This window comes from Mastigoproctus giganteus, chromosome 3 (genome assembly GCF_048544385.1).
Source record: "Mastigoproctus giganteus isolate SK-2022 chromosome 3, ASM4854438v1, whole genome shotgun sequence".
NCBI classification, from domain to species: Eukaryota; Metazoa; Arthropoda; class Arachnida; order Uropygi; family Thelyphonidae; genus Mastigoproctus; species Mastigoproctus giganteus.
In genome coordinates this window covers 7969406-7993598 of record NC_143577.1, presented here as the reverse complement: position 1 = coordinate 7993598, position 24193 = coordinate 7969406, and the positions used below count along the sequence as shown (strand labels likewise).

At 37.7% G+C, this 24193-nt stretch overlaps 1 protein-coding gene across 1 annotated transcript in view; it reads right to left on the bottom strand.

Annotated features, from left to right (window-relative positions):
* LOC150087641 (cubilin-like) overlaps positions 1–24193 on the bottom strand; it is an 81882-nt gene that overhangs the window by 39117 nt on the left and 18572 nt on the right. The window contains exons 2-5 of the mRNA XM_090369844.1: positions 15574–15691; positions 7443–7703; positions 3670–3801; positions 1596–1841 (exon numbers count right to left, since the gene is read on the bottom strand). Of these exons, the coding sequence (XP_090225970.1) occupies positions 1596–1841; positions 3670–3801; positions 7443–7703; positions 15574–15691 (757 nt within the window). The remainder of the gene's footprint in view (positions 1–1595; positions 1842–3669; positions 3802–7442; positions 7704–15573; positions 15692–24193) is intronic.

Below are 24193 nucleotides of genomic sequence, written 5' to 3'. Positions count from 1 at the left end.
CGCCCAAGGGCGTCCCACACATGTTCCATCTGATTTAAGTCTGATAATCGTGCTGGCCACGGCAGTCGTTGGATATCTCCAATTTCAAGATATTCCTCCACCACCTGAGTTCTATGTGCAGTGGTGTTGTCGTGCATGAAAAGAAAATCTGGGCCAAAAAGTCGCATATAGGAATTGAAGATCCATTCTCGGTACCTCTGGTCAGTTACGGTATCCCTATCAAAAACAGGAAGAGGGGTGCGACCGTTGATCATTATTCCTCCCCACACGAGAACACCGTCTCCACTGTAAGTGTCCTTTTCGCTGATGTTGGAGGGACGGTACGGCATTCAACGTTGTTTCCAGATTAAATAACTTCTAGAATCTGTCTGTAAGCCAAAACGGACTCATCAGAGTACAGAACTGTACCCAATTCTTTCTCGCTACATCGCAAGCTGCATGAGTTATACCACTTTTCTACGCGTTCTGAATTTTCTCGAGCAGTGTAGCTCTATTTAAAAACTGTCCATATTTGCCTATCATGAAGTTGGGCGCATGAGTGATTTATATTTGCATCAGTTACAATTTCAATGCGATTTACAAAAGGAAAGTGTAAAAATTCGACTCCACCTATACGATTTCGTCAACGTGAGTACCACAGTTAGTAGGATCGCCATCCTCCCCACACCGGGTTGGAAAGACCTGAGTTACAATTCCACTGATGACGGGAGGAATTTTTATGAGCCTCTTTCACAACGTGGCTGAGTTAGTCGGTCTCCGGTGACGGGTAGCATTGTTTTTTCTCCCGGAAACCCGGATTTTTCGTCCAGCAAACAGAAAATCGACCACAGAACATACCCAATTTACAGACAATATACATGAGCAATATGATCTTGGTCTCTGATGCTTCTAAAACCCTACTACAACAGCAACTTTCGTCCACCAGTGTATTTGAAAAACCCGACCAAAAATTAAAGACAACTGACAACACGAATGTTATTCTCTCTTCGATGAAAATTGAGCAAAATATAGATGAAATTGTACGAATTAGTTCCCTAAAGAGATTTAATTTATAACAGAGATGATTATCCTAGTGAAATTATCATTTCATTAGGATTTATAAATGTTTCTCACGGATTGAAAATTAATACCAGTTACGTATGAAACAAAACAGATGAGGAGCCAATAAGCTCCGAAACGGTGCCGCATGGGTGATGGTATCCGCTGAGAATAAGTAACAATAGTTTTCTCCTATGGTGAAGCGTTACTTATTTGAGGTAATGCAATATCATGGCAACTCGTTGCGAAGGTATTCACAATATGAGATATACTTAATGATGCCAATTTATAACTACTTAAGTAGTTAGATATGTACGCAATTGCACTAACTTGTACATTAGCATGAAACAAAAATAACAAAAGAATTTTTGAAGTTAAATATCATTTTAATTAATCAGATAATTTACGATCTTTTTAATTAAAGCACGCCATGCATATAAAATTAATAAAAATAACAATGTTCTGATGGACAATGAGAAATGGATGCAAACATTTTTAATGTTTGGAAATGAAGTAGTGGGTAAAGTAAAAATTTACTACAAAAATTCATCACATACGAACTGAATCTCCTGGAATGGTTCCACAGAGTTTCTTATCGCTGACTTCGAAGAAATCATAGGTGCAACCATCACTAGGTTCCAGATCGAATTTGAGAAAGGTCAGCTCCAGACCACAGACGTCTGTGGAATGTTGTCGGACATAGTAATAGCATTCCAGATTGTTGCTGTAATCGTTAGGAAAGTTGGGACTAGAGAGGTAAAACTGCTTGTCAGTGAACCCTTTGTCGCAAGAAATGTCGGGCACTATAAAGAAAGTAATAAAAAATTATTAATAAATATGCAACTGTAGACATAGGTACATATGCATGGGAATATACGCTGAGTGGCCACTTTATTAAGTACACCTAGCAGCGATTATCCCCCCCCCCGCCCAGCCTGAATTCGTTGTGACATGGAATCAACAAGATGTCGAAAGCATACCATAAGGATGCTGGTCCATGTTGACTCAATTACATGATTGTATGGATGGCTCCTCCTTTCTCCGAAGAGCTATCTCATCCTACAGATGCTGATGCTCAACTGGACTGAGACCTCGTGCCTGGGCAGGCCACCTCAGTGGGCTAAATTGATTTTCATGTTCCTGGAAACAGTTCTGTACAGGCCTTATGACGCGGCAAATTACCCTGTTGGAAGAATCCATTCGCAGATGAACACACTACACCCATGAAGGATTGCGCCTGGTCGGAAACAGTTTCCAGTTTGCACTGTTGACATTTTGAAGGGCAGGTCCATGAACTATGTTGTTTTTGCCATATTCTGGTCCTCGCATTGGCGAGGACCAGAATATGGTGAAAACAGCATGGACTAGATTCGTCAGACCAAGAAATTTCTCCAGTCCTATTGTTGGTGTCCTTTAACACGGTGTAACTGTATTTTCCTTTTTTTTTTACAGGAGAAGACTCCAGTTCAATTGTAGGCTGCGATAGCCCATCAGTGAGAAGATACAAGTTATCTGTTCTGAAATGCTTCTCCAATTACCATTGTTCTACAGGATTTTTATTTGACTGAATGTAGCATTTCTGTTATCCTGGAGAAACCTGATTAGTCTCCATTGGCCTCTCGCATCAACAAGCTGTTTCTGTCCAAAGGAAGGACGTTCGCTGGATGTTATTTGATTAATGGCCCAACCTCGATACACTATAGACAAAGTCGTACGAGAAAATCCCAGAAAGGTCGCAGTGTCTGATATTCATACCGGTGCGTATTTGCGCATCTGTTTTATATTGCAGAGTACTAACACATGATGGTATTACTGAAGAAGCGCCACAATTTCATGAAAGGGTATGTGCACAAAATAAAGTGGCCACTCAGTGTATTAATATTTATATATTATTATTATTCAAATAGTTTCATATTTTACTATTCATTATTATTTTTAATATCTCATTAACCACCGATGAGTGCAATGTTTTAATCGTTTCAAACGTAAATTAATATTAATATTAATAAAGTATAACATTCGAAAATCTTTTGTGAGAAGAGAAGCTATTGGACCAAAAAAAAAAAAAAAGAAGAAAAATGTTTTAAAATCAAATAATCATACCTGGCATGTGATACATGAAAGCAAGCTCATGTAGCATCAGCTAAAAATAAACAAAAAACAAAACAACATTTCACACATCGATTCCCTCTAAAAGTTTGTCCAGTTCCTTCTTGAATTTATTTAAGCTCTCAACTTCCACAACGAGAGATGGAATTTGTTCCAGCAATCAACAACCCGCTAGCAAAAGGCAAATTTCCGCACATCTATTCTACAACTGTCTTTCCTCAGTTTATGCCCCCTCAGGTTCGTAATCTGAGCAAGAGGAAGGATCCCATCAGAATTGAGCCTGTTCAACACATTCAAGTCCTTATACACCTCAATCAGTTCACCTTGCAGGTGCCTAGTCTCCAGACGCTGCAATTTGCTGAACTTAACCTAGCTGGGTAACGGAAACCCTTTGTTCCACTCACTAACTCGTTTCCTTCTCTATATTCGCTCAAGCAACTCTGATGCTCTCTAAGCTTGCTTTCTTGCATAATTTTGTTAATAGTAATACATATTATACTAATAGAATTAAACATTACCTACCTTTCTCATCGACGAGGTTGCATAATCCTGGCCGTCTCTTAATTTCCACCCAAAATCCTCTTCCAGTGCCAGAATGATCACTATGAAAGTGAAATATTTGTTCCTTGAGATCAGGAGGGAATTCAATAAGTTCTGAAAAAATATATATAAAAAAATTAAAAAATAATACAATTTTTAGGCGATAGTAATATGGAAAAAAGACTTTATATTTTAATTTACAAAACAAAAAAAAAAAAAAATCAAAGCTTGTTCATATAGGCATGGTTAGGTGTGCTCAGTAGATGCGCCAGTATATTGTGGATTGCCGACTGTGACTGTTTCCTGTAACTGGGTGTTCGGTTTTCTCTCTGATCGCTCACTGCGATTGATGCAGACGGTTCTGTGTCTTCTAACTTCTCCACTAATGCTGGTGTTCCACAAGGTTCAGTTCTTTCTCCCGCTATTTTCCTCTTGTTTATTAATGCCTTTCTTCCACTGACTGATTGAAATCGTATGCATAGTTTTCTGATGTTAGCACATTGCATTCCACCTTCTAGTTTGAGAAACCTTGCCCTACACAAGCAGTTTCAACTTCTTGAATATCCACTATCAGTTCTTTAAATGCTGATCTCCAGGTCATTCTCCACTGGAAAATTGCTTAGATATCAGGAGAGGTAACGTATTTAATTTCAATCCTTCTAAAACTCAGTCCCGTCTTACACCTCGCGAAAAGGATTTTTCTGCTCCTGTGCTTATCTTCAACGACATTCAGATTTCCAGACAAGATCATATATCTCTATTGGGGATTACCCTGACTTCTAATCTCTCTTGGCATAAGCTTTCTCTGCATTTAAAAAAAACTGGACTTTCTCTTTCGCTCTCCGTATTACTTTTCTTCTAAACAGTTACCCACTCTGTAAAGATCTCAAATCCGCTCTACCATTGAATATTGCTCCCACACCTAGGGTGATGCCACTCATGATCTCTCTTAGGCTTCTAGGGTTAATTCAAAAGAGGGCAGTTATGTTAATTAATGCTCCATCTCTTACGTCTCATAGACGTTCTGTTTCTGCTGCACGCCTTCTCTATAGACACTTTCACAGGCGCTGTTCTTCTGAATTAGCTTTTATAATTACCCTCTCGCTTCCAAACGAGTCCAAACACGTACCGCAACAAATCATCATCCATTTACTGCCCAGACTTCAAACTCGCAGAACCATCTTTTCTTCTCACACAATTCTTGAAAATTACAATCTCCAGAAATTCAAGTCTAATGTCAACAAGTATCTTCTTTTATCTTCTCAACCTTCAACCCATGCACGGTACCTAAGTACTATAGGTTCTAATACCTTTCGTGTTTGGCGTTTTCATTAAAAAAAAAAAAAAAAAAGCTAGCGTGTATTCATCAGTCCTAGTGTTGATTCGAAGGATTCGAAGTCAGGGCTTTTCAACCCGGTTGACTATATCCACTGTGCTGGCAGAGAGGAAAGGGATTGTTCAAATAAAACTCATTCAACACTTGCTAGTCGTTCCTCGTGCCGCCTACGTTTAAATCAACACATCGACATAGTAGTTTATACAAGATCTGCTCGTTTCCTTTGCCTGTTGATAAGTGTTGTGTGTGTGTGTGATTTTTTGTATGCAAATAAACGGTGCGTTCAAAATGGTTCAATGTGCAGTGATTCAATCAACCGCCTTCGCCGTATCTTGTCTTGCCCCATCTTGTTAGAAAAACACTTCTTTCATTTTTAGTCCCATGCCTTGAAGAGTTGAAGAAATTCATAATCTTCAAAATCAAAAAGTGTCGATTTCTGCAGTTAAAGTTATAATTACCTTTGCCCACCGTGGTCTTTTGATGTTAGACTTCCATCCTCCTCACACCGGCAGGAAAAGACCTGAGCTCGAATCCCGTCGATTACAGGAGGAATTTTTATGGAAATTTTTCACAACGTGGCTGAGTTAATCGGTCTCAGGCCAAGATAGCATGGTTTTTTCTCAAGGAAACTCGGGTTTTTCGTCCAGCAAACAGATAATCCACCTGAGAACATACGCAATTTACAGACAATACACTAGGAGCAACTTGGCCTTAGTCGCCGATGCCCCTAAAACCCAATAACAACAACAACATATACACATAGCGGGATCAAAACAGAGCTATTGGAGAAAGGGTTTCTTAGATCATTGAAATGGTTATTCAGGCAATTCCTGCCTAAAAATTATGTGAATTCTAAAGCCGAATTATGGGAAGAAAAGGAAAAAAACAGGAAAAAAAATTTTTTTCCTTGGCTACCTAAATATTTTGAACGGTTCTGTATCAGGGGTGTGATGCCAGTTTATTAACTAGGGGCTAACTCCAGAAAAATTTCATTTAAGGGACATCTCCAGTTAAAAAAAGCTTATTAAATTTAATCAAACAAATTTTTTTTTTAAAAAGGGGATCGGAAAATCCCCAAAAATTTAATTAGGGTCTCACACGAGCCCTATACAAATTTGTATATAGGGTTATTATAAAGTCCTTTCCCCCTTTTAAAAATTAATAACTCGAGGACTACAGATTTTATCGAAAAGAGAGATTTTGCATTGTAATCAGTGTATGTAAGAGTTTTTTTTTTTTTTTAACGAAAATAAAAATAAAAATTTATAAAAATAAAATTTTAACGTTTAGATAAATTAAATTCAGAAAAATAACACAAAGGAATTTTTTTTTCACCTGTCTTTATTCTCCATAAAATCTCCCCGTGTTCACTTCATTTTCTAATAATCAATCAACACGCGACATTGTGCTTTCCACAGCTGCCTCCAAAATTTCCAGTGGAATGTTCGCTGCCTCTTGGTAAAATCCTTTGAATCACTTCTTGTGATGCTGACGCACTTCTAGGCTTAGGAATCAGGTAGCATTCTTCGAAACGCCTTACAGCATTTTAAAACGACTTGGTTGCTAAAGTCAGGGCCGCAGATTCAACCGTTCTATCTTGACAACGAAGAATAAGACCATGACGAGCAAATAGTGGAATTCTCCGATGGATTTTTAAAAGTGGGAAAAGACTGGAATTGATGAGTCCGGTAGCATTAAACGCGTAAAACATGGGTGATTTTTATTCAAGAAAAAAAAAATATCAATAAGTGGCTCCTGTTCATTCAAGCCTATTCGCAGGCATCGAATCCAATCGACCACGGTGGCCCAGACAATCGAAACCATTAAGAATGCTCCATATCATTAAAATTCTCCTTCAGGAAATCTATCGTATTCGTTGTATGCAGTATTTCCCCATCATGTTAGAAAAACATTTCTTCCAACAAAGTGGTCATGAATAAGTTTAAGACACGTTCCACAATAACTGTGTCATCCAGGAAGAATGGTTCGATGATTCCAGCTACGTAATGAAACTGCTGACTACATCGTGTGCTTCTCAGGTTTAAAAGATGTCTTCATGACTACGTGATAATTCTCAATGTTCCAAACACCCATATTTTATTCATTGGTAAGCACTAAGGTGGAAGTGTGCTTAGTTGGTGAATCACGTGGTGAATAACTGTTGCGTTGTTTTCCAAATATTTACGAAATGAATCACAAAAGGCGAATGGCCTTTCTTTGTTAACATTGTTCAGGGACCGTTTGCATCTGCACTTTGTAGGGATACAGTTTTAAGCCTTGCTGAACAATGCTTAAAGTGGACATTACTAACCGGTAAAAAAACAGGGAAAAAAATTCCTTTAATAATGATAAACCATTTTACTAAATGCTGAGTTAAATATAACTATCACATTTTTAAGTTATATGTCTGATTTCTAACCTTTTCTACCTTTCCACACGTTACCACAGTATCTCTTCTTGTTAACAGAGAGGTAGTCGGTGTTGCATGGCTCGTAGGGGTTCCCTTGTAGGTCAAAGTCGTGAAAAATCAGCTCCAGCTGACAAGAGTTATCTATCCTGGTCACTCGAAAGGTGCAATCTAAGTCGTTGGAGTACGCTGATGGATAGGCGTAACTGGAAAAGTTTCCCTCTCCGTCATAAAGAGAAAAGTCACAAGCAGAGGACACCACCGGTAATGCGTCTTAAAGAAAAAAAAAAGAAAAGAAAAACATTTAGAAGACAAATAATGGGTATTTAATTAAGAAGACAGTTGATGAAACTTTAGCTAATACAAAGAACTTAATGTTAACAATATTTTCAAGGTTTATCTTTGGTTATTATTACTAGGAGTACTACGCATCTGTGAAAAACTTCCGCGTATTTTAAGTTTGTTTATCACATTTGAATTTATGATGTTTGTTTGAAGAGTTTTGCGCTATAAGTTGTCAGGATATATTGTATCTGTAAATGGCTTTCATTCTATGGTCGGATTGTCTCACACAAACATATTGATGAGTTTGTGAATTACTCAGTTGATGTCGAATAGTCCACACTAAAATTACAGGCAACAGTAATAATATTGAATTGTTTTTTCCTTAATAAGAGAAGTAACTAGCAGCATCAAAGTAGTACAAGCATATAAGTTGTTGTGGGAAGTAACTACCTGCGTTGGTAGCACAGTGGTATCGACACCGTCCTCCCCGTTTCCCACACCGGGTGGAAAAGACCCGGATTCGGATCTCGTCGATGACGCGAGGAACATTAATGGGCTTTTTTCACTCCGTGGCTGAGTTAATCGGTCTCAGGAGTAGATAGCAAGGTTCTTCCCTCCAGAAACTGGGGTTTCTCGTCCAGAAAAACAGGTAAATCGATCAGAGAACATACGCAATTTACAGACACGATACGTAAATGGGTATATGTATTAACTTACTGGGATGACCCTAATGTAATTATTATTTTTATTTTTTTTTGTGGGAAGTAATTGAGTCAACATGGACCAGCATCCTTGTGGCACGCTTTGAACACCTCTTTATGGCGATGCCACGACGAATCCAGGCTGTTTTCTGAAGGGTAATAAAGTGGTTACTCATATATAAGTCCCCAGTAGCGCATGAACACTGGCATTGACGTTGTCCCTAGGTCGCTACCAAAATGGTCGGTTTTTTTGCAAACTGGACTCAGTTATATCAGGTGTCATAAAAAAACAGTTATAAAGAGATTTTAAATTCCATCAACTACTGGATGGAAGTACCGAAGCATAAAAGAAAACTTGTGACGAGACTCGTCAACTTCCATTTCTAACGTTAATGAACACTCTTCTTGACTTAAAAAAAAAAAACAAAAAAAAAAATGCTACTTTCTTTCAAACGTAATGTTATTTAAGGCTTATTCTTTTCGGTCAGCTGAAATTGTGATTCATGCAGAGTTCTTCATTAGAAAAACTGATAAAAATCTTTTCATATCAATTTTAATAATGGGTGGGGCAAAGTTACTTTTCCAGCGTGTTTTATTTTTTGTCTTCTTGAACATTACGACATTTGCTAATTTATGAATACCTGCAGAAGACTAAATGGAATAAAAGAGGGTTGTCGCTCTAAGGACACCCGACAAAGGTGACACTAAGTACAACGAAAGTCATCGTGCCTCCCCCCCCCCCAACTTTCTTTAAGTGTACGTCCGGAACACATGCAGTCGGATGCGTGCACTACAGACCACGGCCATACGAGCGTAGCACCTCGAATGAATTGCGAGCTGGAGGAGGACGCGACGAAGGGAGAGCTATGAGTCACGTGCTATGTGTGTCAAGGAGTTTTTTGTTGTTTTTTTTTTTCGCAAAGGCTATTATAGGTGACTGTCCTAGGAAGGACGCATAAAAGAAAAGTAAACTGGAAACAGTTAAGACGTTTTTGATGTAAGAAGAAATCAAAGCAAGTGACAGCTGCCCAGACAATCGCAGAGGAGGGATGTAAGAAGCCTTTGGCGGGTTGGCAGTTATCATGCTGTTGCTTCTCTGATGTTCCGGTATTCCAGTTAACATCCGTTACCTTTTGGCAGAGTACCACTCACGTTCTGGCTGATAAGAAGACTTAGCGGCTATTGGATTGTTCAGAATTTGAGCCGAGGCAACGAAGGCTCAAATTCAACGAAACATGAGTTTCAACAATGCAGTTTTTCTTAAATTTTGTCTTCTATGGTAAACTTACCTGCTTTTTATAGAATAAAAACCCAATGTTTTGAGAGAGAAAACAAAGTAAAACTTTTGCTGCAGACCGATTAACTCGGCCACGGCGCAGATAAATTCCATAAACTTTTCCTCTCGTCTTGATGTGATTCAAACTGCTATCATAAGTACCGTACTATACGCTAAAATCTTGCAAACCAGACCAGCGATGCTATTCACCTGACTAATCGTGAGTGGGCTGAGGTATCAGCAACTATTAACATTAAAACGTTAAACAAACACATTCCATTCACTGAAATAGATCTACTTCACGTTATACCAAGATTAATAATAAGATAATAAGTCAGAATTAAAATTTTTAATTAACAAAAGTAATTTTTAGTTCATCAGTTTAAACAACATATTCTCTGCTTGCAAAAGAATGTTACATAAGTAAAAGAAGAGGGCCACTCAATTTTACCAACTATGCTACGAGGGTAGCGCAGTTGGTAAAATCGCCTTCCTACTCTACAGAGTGAAAAAAGTTTTGAGTTCGAATCCTGTGGACAATACAGGAATTTTTTTATCCACCTTTTTCACAATGAGGCTGAGTTAGTCGGTCTCAGGCGAGGGTAGCATGGTACTTTTCTCCAGCAAACAGCAAATGGACCACAGAACAAACCCATTTACAGACATTATATACGGTGCAATATGGCCTAAATTGCCGATGAGCCTCAAACAAGCAACAGAATAAGGCCTTCCATACACAATGACACTATAGAAGAATGTTAAAATTACATTAATTATAATTAAAAAAATATATTAAATCACATCTGTTACTCTTTCCCATCCTATTTTTTTAATTTTGAACTTAGGAGCTTGCTTTTTATGATTATAAATAATGAAATATTTTCGAAAATATTAATGCATAAATAATTTAAATTTTTATCTATACACTTACACACGCTATCCTTTAAAGAGTAATTTTGAACAATCCTCTGAGGGAAATGAGAGATATAGTCAAAAAGGAGAGATTCGAATGAAACAGGAAACATCAAAAATGTCAGGACCAGTGAGTATGAGTCTCAATATGGCGTTGACAGAGTTCCAAAGAGGTATGGTTGTCGAGCATTTTGCTAGTGTGTGCTACTGAAATTCTTAAATTTGTGTCGTTATGCATTTTCCACCTGGCTTGGGAGGACGGTGTTCATATAACCACTTGTTTGCTGCCGGGTGGCCATCCCATGCAGAGATAATTCCATTGATACCTCCTTTTCTCAACCTTCAGATATGCATGGATTTCTTCACTGTTAAACTCTGCCAGAAATCATTGCGCAATTGCATTTACTATGAGAGAAGTTATTACAAAAGGCAGGTCGATTTTCTACCCAATAAACTTCTCTAAACGAAGTTCCAGAACTTTGGACTAACTCCTAAAGGGATTCAACAACGTCCTCAGAAAGGACACGGACGAGCTGCAAAATATCAGAAATTTCAATTCAACACAAAGAGATGTGACTACAATAGCAGCCGCAATTATAGACTGGAAAATCTATAAACGTGGCTTAAATTATGGAAATGACAAATCTCATTATCCCCAGTCAATAAAATTTATTACCCTTCGTAAGTGTCAACTACGCAATTTATTTTCTTTTGTGTCTTACTGAAATGCCACTAATCATAAACCACAACGCAGGAAATCCTTATTAGCAGTTTTCTCACCTGTGCGCAACCTTAGCCTATTCAGGTAACGATTTATTACACGAAGACACACCCTTCGGTTATCTGATACACACCACATGGCGCTACCAACTTTTCACTTTGTACCAACCTAATAATCTCCACCGGGACTATGTTTCCCTCTACAGACCTATTTATCTGCACCCGTGCTGCCCTTCTGGTGGTCTTTGATCTCCTTCCATCCGTAAAATTGACCGCTGCGAAAGTACACGCCCGTTAAGCACTGCCTGTTTCGAAAAATGCCCCGGTTATGTCTTCATTCTCATAGAATTTCGTACAAAGAAAGATGGCACAGACACACAACCAGGTACAGCGTCTACGTTTTCAATCCTTGAAAAGTAGATCTTAATCAGTACACGAATCATAATAGGTTAAGGGGTCGCGCGTGTGCGTGTGTGTCTGTATCGCATTTTGTGCAAAAAGTGTACTGTTTCAATTTCCAGAAACTAAATAACGGTGGGTTGGGTTGGCTTCTTAAGAAATTGCCCACGGCTCAAGTTTAAAAGGTGCCAAGTAACTCTCACCCATTCCATGAGCTGCGGTTTTGTAATTAACGTTGAATTCTAAGTTCAGGTTACGTTGGGTGAAATTTTGTAACTATGGTGTGTTATAAACGTTTCAAAGCGAAAGTTGTTGTTGGGGTTTAGGCGCAAGTCACAATGAAGAAATGTGGGATGGACAGAAGCCACATTCGGAATGCCTCTAATTGAAATCCAGATAAATAATTATTTCCTGTGTCCGCGAGATGTAGGGAATAATTAAGAGACTGATGGAAACTGCAGACACTAATCAAACTAGAGCTGTAAACGTAGTATTATGTGAAATTAATATTACTAGGGATAACTCCCTAACTCCATTAATAAGGAGGCAACGATTGGACCAGACCACTTTCTACTGTTCATGATAAATATATGTAGTGAATACATAATTGACCCACTCCATCACTCTTCCAACGAATACTAAAGGAGGGGCTTATTCTGAAACCATGGAAAAGATATTTTATGAAATCAGTTCCAAAAATAAACAACCTTAAATCCAATAAAGAATTTAGGTCTATCTCACTGGACGCCTCTTAAAAATATATTAAAAAAAAAAAAGCAATCTTAAACACTATCAATCAGCACTGCTTCGGGAATAGACCAAAATGCTTACACTCTGTGGTTCCACGAAGTCGACTGTAACAAATTTAATGGAAACACTACGGATACAGCAAGCACTGAATAATAAACTGTTGGATATAATTTTTTTTGGATGCACCAGTAGCCTTTGACATCATTATCCAGTACTGATAGCAATTCTGAAGAAGCAGAAGCACTTTTAAGCACATTCAAAGAAAGTGTACCGTACTTACAGGTACAGTACACTTTCTTTGAATGACCTCAGGCCGTAACTAGACCACAACCCATAAGCTGTACTGGGACCAAACGATAATAACGAATAAGACAGTCCCGTACAACAGACCGGGCATAACAGTTGTCGATAAGCAGAAAAGGACTATCTATCTGATCGACATAGCGGTACCCAAAGCTGACAACCTGCAGAAAATCCATGAGGAAAATATCAGGAAGTACCCGAACCTAAGACAGGATATCAAACAGATGTGACACATGCAACAAGTAACAACCATCCTGATCAATATGTCAACCATATCGATGGTTGACATGATGATCTCAAAGACCTCCAGAAAGTGGTACTCCTGAACATTTGTAGGATTGCGACTTTCTAGATAGTCAGAGAGTTCCTCGACCAACGGTAACACCCTGTGCACTTTGTACAAGACCCCTTATGGGATGGGGGAGAAATAATATAATTTTTTTATTTTTATTTTTTTTTTTTTATGAAAACCCCAAACACGAAAGGTATCAAAACCTATAGTACTTAGTACCGTGCATGGGTTGAAGGAGAAGTATGGGGGGAGGGGGGATGCCGGAAACTTTGCTCTAGAGACTAAACATGGGTTTCACCACTTCAATAATTACAATAATAATAATAATAAATTAGGCCATATTGTGCCGATATGTCTGTAAATTGCGTGTGTTCTGTGGGCGAGTTGCTCTTTGCTGGATGAAAAACAAAACCCGAATTTCTGGAAGAAAAATCCATGGTACTTTCTCTTGAAGCCGACTAACTCAGCCACGATGTGAAAAAAACCCCAAAATATTCCTCGCTTTATTGACGAAATTTGGACTCAGAGTTTTGAGGTAAGCTTTTAAGTAACCTTTATATCAATTCAGTTTATTATTTATTTTTTATTGGGGAATTACATGATAGACGGAGTGGCCTGACTTATTGTAATGCAGAATACCACATAAATAAATAAACAAATCTTTATTGTGAAGTACAGAATTACATACAACACAATATCCCATCACAGCGACGAGCGCCATGGGTAGAGCCTAAGGAAAACAGAATATAGCTTAGCAATAAACACATTAAGGATTAAATCACATAAAGTTGGACATGTGTGTGGGATGAAGAACTTTTAAACTTTTTTTTTCCCTCTCTCTCTCTGTCTCTCTCTCTCTCTGTCTCTCTCTCTCTCTCTCTCTCTCTCTCTCTCTCTCTCTCTCTCTCTCTCTCTCTGTCTTTATCCAGCATGGGATATTCCAATGTGGAATGAATTTTTTTTTTACACGACACACACTGGCCTTACCTTAACAGAGTCTGTAAAAACTGAACTGAGCAACGAGGCAGAGATGAACTTTTGTTCTAGGAACCGCCCATACAAAAACACAAAAATAAAAAAAAAAATAATAATAATAAATGTTTTGTGTCTTATGAGAGAATGGCCCTGAACGTTAGTACAACTCCCCCTTGGTACACTGTAATGATAAGAACTCCTTAAACGGCCAAAAATTTGTTGTGTGTCTTGTTGCGTTGTCTGGTTATTTCTGGCCAACCTTTCTAACAGGGAGCAGTGATCGTCAGGAATGCTGCTTCCAGTACCTGTCCACGCACGAGGAGGTGGGCCAGAACCATACACGTGCTGTCCTTGATGGACTAAATCCTTCACCCATAGGCAGTGGTGGCAGTCCTAAAGATGTCAGCAAATTCTAATCAAAGGACTGCATCCCGTAGCATTGGGTTCCAGCCAGTGATACCAGCAAGATAATTTCGCATCTACACACATAAGTAGATGCCAGCAAAATCCAACCCCATAAGGGTGGTCTAGCTAAAAATAAAAATTGGGAATAATGCAAACTTACACTCGGCCGAAGCCAAGAGAATGGCAAGAGAGCTCCAGATCAGGAATGTAGGAACACAGACGCTCTAAGGATTCAGGAGTAATAAACCTTTAGAAGTTTATAAATAAACTATATTCACATTAAGCTATTGAAAAGCGTGCCTCAAAACTCATTGAAACTTAAACATGGAACGGTCATAAAGATGGACGTAAACAAATCTAAAGTTTAACAAAGCTAGCACAAATTGCTTTAAATTCAGTTCTAGTGGTAAAGATAGTGTTGGATTATACTGCGTTACTCTAAAGGATAAGATGTGGCAGCGGCATTGATGTGGGTGGATAAATATAAATAAAATCTCATGAAACCATCTAAATTCCAAAATTGGTCAACGTCTTCAATCAATTTCTAACCAATAAGTATTTGTGATTTTATTTTATCGGATGAAGCCTGGATTGAAGCCAAAATATTTTAGGCAAATATATCGCAAATGAAATTTCTATTTTTTAAAAATAATTTCAGTTTTTTCAAAGATGTAAATTAAGGTAATTCGGCCAATTATTATAGAAGTAATTACAGCGTTCAAACTTTATTTACAAGAGTACGTTCATCGCGTTTCTCGATAGTCATCGTACAGCTGTTCCTGGTTATACTTTGATAAAAATATCTACTGAAGGAATGATTCTGAGCTTCATGCCTCCAAGGGATATGCAATTAGTTAAGGTAGGAAGGTGTTTATCAGTCATGCGAAACCAACTACAGGATTATATACTGTTATAGCACAGTGAGCTCTACGTGGTCCCTTCATGGGTATTTTATTAGTAGTCAGCACAAACCTAAAGAGTTTTTTGAAGCATCGGATATTAGCCGGGGTACTGAAAATGAAGCGGATTTGAAAACACAACGGTAAATCAAAGATTAGATATGCCATATTCATGTAGTGTAGATTGGTGAAAGATATTTTGGATGTTTTAAAATAGAATGCTTACCTTTATCATAGCTGAATAGGACTGTTCCGCCAACTTTGATGGCAGGACGATCATTTTTCTGTAAGTAACTGGGAAAAGTGGTGTAGGACGAATTGTCTATGGTCAGAAGCGAATCCTGCTAAAAATAAAACAAAAATAAGAATAATAAACAATCCCTTTGCTTGGAATGATAAATTTCAACTACTTTTACTTTGAAATTTGGGTAAAAGATTTAAACGATTAGACTTGTTGGTAGTTTAATAACATTAATAGATTTAGAAAAAAAATCACGAGGGATGATCAGAAAGCAAGGTTCTTTGGACCATACAAATTTCACAAGCAGTACATTGTGCTGCCACTTTATTAGGTACACCTATCTAGTAGAGTGTTGAGCCTCCTTTAGTCTTCAAAACAGCCTGAATTCGTCTAGACATGGATTGAACAAGAGGCTGTGCAGGAATAGAGTACCATGTAGACATGAGTATATCACACAGTTCCTTGAGATTCGACGTAGGTATAGGCCTGCAGTGAACAGCTCTTTCCAGCTCATCCCAAAGCGGCCCACTGCAGCAAAAAAAAGTCATTGTCATGTTCCTGGAACCATTCCATAGTGATTCGGGCTTTGTGCACCGGTGCATTATCCAGCTGGAAGTAGCCATCTGACTGAGGATAAACTGTCAACATGAACGGATACACTTGGTCAGCAACGATGCGGCATTCAGACATGAATCTATGGGTATCAATGGACCCAACGTGTGCCAAAAAAACATTCCCCACACCAGAACACTGCCCTCACCACCTTGCACAGTAGTCGTCAGACATGACGGGTCCATGGATTCATGTTGTTTTCGCCAAATTCTGAGCCTTCCATCAACATGGTGCACCAGGAACTTCGACTCGTCAGACCAATCAACTGTTTTCCAATCCTCCATAGCCAGTGCTGGTGTTGCTGTGCCCACAAGAGGAGTGCTCGCTTGTTCTTCATTGATAACAAAGGTACGCGATGTGGCCGTCGGTTGTTGTAGTACATTCGCGACAAAGTGCGACTAATGGTCCGTTGCGATATTTTGTTCTGCTCACCAAGGTTGTATTCTGACGTGATGTGCGACATTGTGGCCCGTCTGTTTGCTTCACAATTTTAGCCATCCTCCTCTGACCTCTCTCATCAACAAGCGATTTTCTTCCACAGGAGTGCCGTTGAGAGGATGTTTTCTGTTCGTTGCACCATTCTCGATACACCCTTGGAACTGTAGTGGGTGAAAAGTTCAGGAGAACTGCCGTTTCAGAGATGCTTTGTCCAGCACGTGTTGCACCTACTACCATGTCACGTTCGAAATCGTTACATCACTCCTTTTCCCCATACTTGATGCGGTTTATACACCTAATATTAGAAAGGTTGTTCTGCTGCATTTATATCCACAATTGTGGTCATGTGACTTGCAATGTTGTGGGACAAACCATTTGTGTGCACAGCAGGGGTGTACCTAATAAAGTGGCAGCACATTGTATTTGCACTTTGGAATAATAGAATGTATTGTATGTTTTGAGTGTTTTTGTCTCCATTAAAACTACATCCTTTTAGGTATTCCCACCTGAGTATTTGTTTGACATCTTTAGCTTTCGCCTAGTCATATTATCACCTATTCAGCGGCCGGAACAAGTCATAGTCGAAGGAGCCCTCGTGGGTAGCACAGTTGGTGGGATCGCCGTTCTCCTCACACCAGGTGTAAAATACCTGAGTTTGAGTCCATAAAAATTTCCACATTGTGAAAAAGGTGCATAAAAATTCCTCACGTCGATAACGTGGGGAATTTTTATGGGCATTTTTCAAAACGTGGCTGAGTTAGTCGGAGGACAGTATGGTTTCTCTCCCGGAAACCTGGATTTTTCATCCAGCAAAATCCACAATCCAGCTCGAAACACACGCAATTTATTATACGCGGGACAACATGGCTTTAGTCTCTAATACTGCTCAAACCCTGTAATAACAACAAAAACATAGTCGAGGGGGCGAATTTGTGCGAGACAAGCTGAAAACGAAGAAATCAATACAAAAGCATCTTTTACCATCCCATTTATAATAATAAAATTCTTTATTCATAGAAATGTAGGACACGATTCCCGCTACAAGCAAACAGAGGAATCTAACAATTAAGTGGACATTCAGTGATTACATTCAGTACATACAAAACTATGTGGGTACGCAGCAAATACACAGAAAGTGCTAAAAGATTATACACGGCTTATATTGCATTATATAGTTATTATTGCATTGTATAGATTTTATAGTTATTATATACATACTATTATATACACATTGAGACAGTCTGGAAACTTTCAATGAGAGTTATGACTAGTTCCGCTGACAATTAATAAATAAATTTAAATAAATTTCTGTTTATACTCCGGGACGACCAAACGGTCATAGGAGTTCACAAGATAGACATAATACAAGAAACATCACCATATTCAACAGTCACGGGCTTGAACCCCGGTCACTCAAGGCACGTGTACTTATACACCCTCGCGCCTGACCACTAGGCTACGGCGGCAAGGCCAATTGCAGGAATGCTGACTGCACTTCACTATGGATTTGCGCCTTTCTTCTCTGTAGGCAGAATCTCTGGACCGCACATCCAAATCAATGTTTGCGGAGTTCAGCGCGCTGTTCGGAAAGTGCCGCTTGAAGGTCGAGAGCTTCTGCAGGTTAGAACAGAGCATTGGACGGTTTCTGAGGGCTCTACCAGGGATTTTCCAGCCTACGATTTCACAGATGTTTACGAAATCGATAACAGCGGAGCACAGATTAAGCGTCATTGTGAGCTTCCTCGCATATGCCAGGTGCTGGGCTGGGGTGTATCTGAGATTTATGCAGAGCTGTGATTTTGATGTTGTATAGGGTAGGTAAGTCCAATTGTTGGCCCACTTTAGGACCCAGAACTCTAGGCCCCAGAGCATCTTCAGACTGGAAATAGAGCAGCCGACCAAACTTCAATACCATAACTGATGATAGAACTAAAATAGTAGAGGAGAAATTTTCTGACTGTTTCCTTGTTGTGCGCTCTACAGATATCAAGTTTTATACTCCAGAAAGCCAGTAATGGTCTTGAACGCAGTCGCTGGATTGGTTCCTTATACGTTAGGTTTTCGTCCATTACCACTCCTAAGAATTTTACGGAATGAGTGGCGACGAGAACATGCCCCGCAATGGAGGGCTGCAGAGAGGTCTGCTTGTGCTCTAGGTGAGAAGATGATATATTTGGATTTTTCAGATTTTATTTTAAGCCCAGTTTACCGTTAGAAACAATATTGTCATGAAAGGAAATTAAATTCTGCATAACATAAAAAAGCCGCAACCTAGGGATCATATCTCGCTATGACATTGTGTACAGTAATATGTATTTATATGTACAAATGTTAGAATTGCTTCTCCGATACTGTGATTGATTGCGCACTTCTTTTTGTCCTAACATCGTCATGTGGAATTCCCTTGGTCTACTTTTATTTATTATTTACAAATTACAAATTCTTTTGTTATACGGTTCTTTATATCATTTATTCTCTATCTAAATAATTTGCCAACAGTGTTTTAATCAGCTAATGTCCGTTGGCAGTTGTTTTCGAAGAATTCTAAAATCTGCAATGTTATGAACTCAGTAACTCATTATCGATAAACTCTCAAATTCATCTCATCAGCTCATGAGATGAATTTGATATCGACTCGTGTACAACAAAGTCAATGCAACTTCCACAGAAATATCACTACATTTATGAAAGTTATAGGGTCTCCTTGTTCCGTCTTCAAATTTCTAATTTTAAAACGTTACTTAATCGCAAAGAACTGGGCTACCACTATTGTACTTTTGAATTCTTAGTATATTTTTCTTCTTGCTTCGCAAGCTTCCTAAATTTTGAAATCTTAAACAAAAGCAGGAAAACTATTTTCGTTTCTTGTAACATGTTATTTCAGTTTTCGCTTTAACTGAATTCTTAAGCAAGTCCCTCTTGAGTCATTATAATTATTATTTTTAAATATTCTTAATTTCATTGCTTAACCCTTAAACGTTTTTTGCCTCTTTCAATTATGTTATTATTATTATTCCACAAAACGATAACAAGCATGTTCCTTAGCATATACTAATTCAAAAATGATATTTTTTTTATCAGGAAGCAGAGAGTACAATGGGTACGATGCAATTGAAATAAATTTAGTTTCAAGGAAAAAATTCGAATAACAGCAGTTTCGTCATAAGAGCATTTCAAAATATTTACTTTCAAAATTTTCTTCTCATTTAACATTATATGTAGTGCAAGGAATCACAGGATTTTGTCGCACTGTCCACAAAAAAAAAATAATAATAAATAAATAACATATAATAAAATAAATAATAAAAAAATACTTATTATACAATAAAAATGACAGTGGGCGAAATAAATATGCTAGGTTTTTGGCAGATGTGCAATTCGTGAATCCCCCAGAAACCCCTCTCTTCTGTTCAGCCTAGGTCTTGGAGGCGATGGATGCAGACTTCAAGTTAATTGAGGACATATTCACCAATTGAGGATATGTGGGTTGCAGAGCTTAGAAACTAGGCACCTTAGAGGAGATTTGATTGAGGTGTTTAAGGTTCTTAGAGGCATTAGCAAAATGAATGAGGGCAGAATTTTCACTGTTATAAATGATTCTGGAACTAGGAGCCATAATTTCAAGTTACAGGGTAGATGTTTCCTTTGAATTGGGGAAATTCAAAGGAAAGCTGGATAATTACCTGCAGGAGGAGGAAAACTCATAGATTGTCCATTTCCTTTTCTCTTATTAATTATTATTATTATTATTTAAATTTTCTTCTTATTATATTATTTTATTTTTATTGTTATTATTTTATTTTTTTTTGTTATTTTATTTTCTTCTTTTTTTTTTTTTTTTTTGGCTGATGCAGCATAAGCCATAGGCTTCCTTCCACCATGTGGCCATTGATAATACTTATTACAAATCCTACAGACGGTGTGTCATCAGGGACAGTTTTCGTCTTCAGCTGAGTGATTTCCATTGTGATACTGCATTAAGGCGCACTACAGCCAGCGCAGCTTATGCGCCACTAAACATCCATAAAACAACACCCCCAGGGGGCTCGCATCTGGTGAGTATGGGCTTGGCACACCCAGGGTCCTGAGCTGAATATCATCATATCATCATTCTTCTCTCTCTCTCTCTCTCTCTCTCTCTCTCTCTCTCTCTCTCTCAGGGGTAACTCAGAAATTTTTTTTTTTTCGCTGGTGCACCAAAAGCTTCAGGCTTCCTTGCACCATATGGCTAATTATAATAATAATATAACAACAACACACACACACAACATTAAGTTCTCTGTAATATCTTTTTCTTAAGTTGCAATAAAGATTCTCTCTCTCTCACTATGAGCTGGGTTCCCGTATAGGCCAGGCTAGCCTGCCATAGTCTAGTGGTATGACAATGTAATGCTCATAGGGATTGAAAAAAAAAAAAAAATGTAAACGCATATCCTCTGTAAATAATTTGTTATACACAATCATGTTAATGTTTATATTTTGCAAAACCCCTGGCACTGTTGCTGTTACATCAGTCCTCCACGTAAAACCTTATTTCCATTTATATTCGCTTATTGCAATAAAGATATTATATACATAATGTTTATTAAATATAAAAATAAAGGAGTAAAACAGTCGCTAGAGGGCAAACTGCATATGAGATCCGGAGAGAAGCAGACGATGGTAATGGACTCAGCAAATGTCTAGCAATTATAACTTAGATGTTCAGCTTTCCTATAGTGTAGAAAATACAAATTAGAAACTGTGTTTACCTTAATGTTCTAGCTAGCAGGTTATCATACAACATCTATGCTTTTTTTAGTTAAAAAAAAAAAGGTCTGTTTAGTACGATTTATTCTGCGGTAAGTTCCCCCAAATTTTGCTATTTCAAATATGAAATAAATGTGTCTTGTTTATCATTTAACTTAACGCTAGCAACATGGAAGTATTTAAAAATGAACTCAATAATTAAAAGAAGCGCATTACGGAAGCTAGCTGGAAACACTGTTAATATTAGGAAAATAACGATTGAATAGCATAGCACAAATTGGCAATATAGTGTAATGAAATACATATTTTAAAACGTTATTTAATCAATGGAACCATAAAGTTCATACGCTGCGCTTATTACTCAAAATTAATAAATTTATAATTACTTAGGCATTTTGAATTATTGTACTCTCATTCCAAGCATTTTCGGTACTGTTCCAATAAATTAACTAGGACTATGATCCGATACTGAATCTGATACTTCGATCAGTTTATATCACTATTGCTGCGCCCCACAGCGGATTACCTGCATCTAAAACCGACATAAGTCAAAAAATGCTAAAATTGAAATTTGAAAATAAAATAAATATAATAATAATTAGATAATAATAATAAATAAAAAAATAAAGCTGATAATGTTAGATATTTGAACTAAAATTATGCAATTTTTTTTGGAGGGGGGGGGTTAATGTTTTACGTTTTCTTCCATTTCTCTGTCTCTGATTTCGACATAACTTTGAAAACTGAAAAGTAACTTCGACATAACTTTGAAAAGTAAACATTAGAATTTGAAAAGTAAATATGTTTCACTTAATTAAAAATCTTTATTTTTAAAAACGCATAGTAGTCTATACTATTCCAATACAAATACAGAGAAAATCTTGTGATTTTTTTTTATTTATTTCACTGTTAAGTCACACAGATATCAGACTCCAATTTAAATTTATTAAATGTTACTTATGTATTTGACGACAAATAAATCGATATTGGGTAATAAAAATAATAATATATACATGTACACCAATTATATATTATTTAAGATATTGTAGTTTTAGAGCATCAGCGACTAAGGCCATATTGCTCCGTGTATATTGTGTGTTCTGAGGCTGATTTTTTGTTTTACTTGACGAAAAACCGCAGTTTCCGGGAGAAAAATCCACTACCCTCGCCCGAGACCGACTAACACTGCCACGTTGGGAAAAGGAGCCATAAAAATTACCCTGTGATCGATAGGACTAGAACTCAGGTCTTTCCAGCCAGTGGGGGTAGATGGTGATCTTACCAACTGTGCTACATTTTTGTATGATTTTACTTCCACCCACGAGAGCCTAACCGTTCTCTTGGGTGGAAGTAAAATTATTAAAAATAATTGAAAAAAGCTCTCAAATTTTGTGTACCTTGATCGAAAAAATCAGTCATGGTTAATACTTTTATCATAATGTCACAGTAGTTGTTTTCATATGAGATATCTCGATTTCTTTTGCTGTTTTGAGAAGGAGTACTGGAACTTGAGAGCGAGTGTGTGAAAAAGCGAGAAACTGTCATTGAGAAATTCCATTGATGAAATGTAGAATTTGATAATATTATGATGACAAATGCAGCTAATCACACAAAGTACATTTTGGTAGTCACTGACGAGTGAAGTTGTTGATTTTGTAAAATTGTCCCCACAAATGCACACATTCCGTGATATGCTATTATGCGTGTGGCAACGTGCCTTCAAATGACAATATGTACACATAAATAGGTGCCGGAGACCTGCAGGCAAAACTTGTTCTGGATATCTCCAATGGCAACAATGTGGTATTCTGGGATACGCTTCGAGAACATAATTCCGGTTTGGGTATATATAAATTATATTAGCGGACTTTTTTGTTTCTGTTTATTTTCTTCTTTTAAAGAATAGTTGGAGTTGGCTAGAGAAAGTACGAGTCTGCAAATTCCGTAAGATGTTAACACATCTCGTGTGCAAATTGCGTGTATTTCTGAGTATTTTTGAAGGATGAAAGTCTGTTTTGCCGTGAGAAAAAAATGACTAAATTTTCGACCGATTAACTCAGTTACGATGACATCAAACTTGTGCATTGTTAAATAGTAAAGCTAGTTTAGGGATTGTCTGATTTATTCAAACAATGTTTGATTTCATTGAGTCTTACATAAGACTCAATGAAATATCGATTGTGACAAAGAGATAAAAATGAAGGTCAATATATTATGAAGAATTTGCTTGGAGAATGCAAAGATTTCTGGATGAGTCACGCGAAGTACAATAAAGATTTAATCAATGATGGAAAACTACTAGGACTTCAACGGGCATGGGAACCATCAAGTGCATTCCTTTCACAATAACTTGGGTTCGATGACATCCTAAAAGCAGTTACAGATAAAAGTCCTATCGCGCAGGAAGTGCCAGCAGTACAATATAAAATGGCTTCGGTCTAAATTTCATTTTTAAACATTACGGAAGAAATTCTGCTATCATAAAAGGAATATTTTTAATTCTGTTGCCATTGTCATTTCCATTTCATTAAGCTTTTGACATTATCATCGTCCTTGAAGTATAAACATAGACAATGCCAGGTGAACAACTTGGCCTTCATTGTGGGACCTTGACAAAATGCGGAAGCTACTTCATAAGAGACGAACATTCGAAAGAGCTTAAATGAGCTCTTTTTTGAGAGAATGTGCTCTTTTTCTTATGAGAATTACGAATACTGCTTTAAACATTAGTAATATGGTAAAAAGTATTTCTTCATACCAACTAAGAAATACTGTTCAAGGTTCAGGCCTAAATGGATGTCGGATG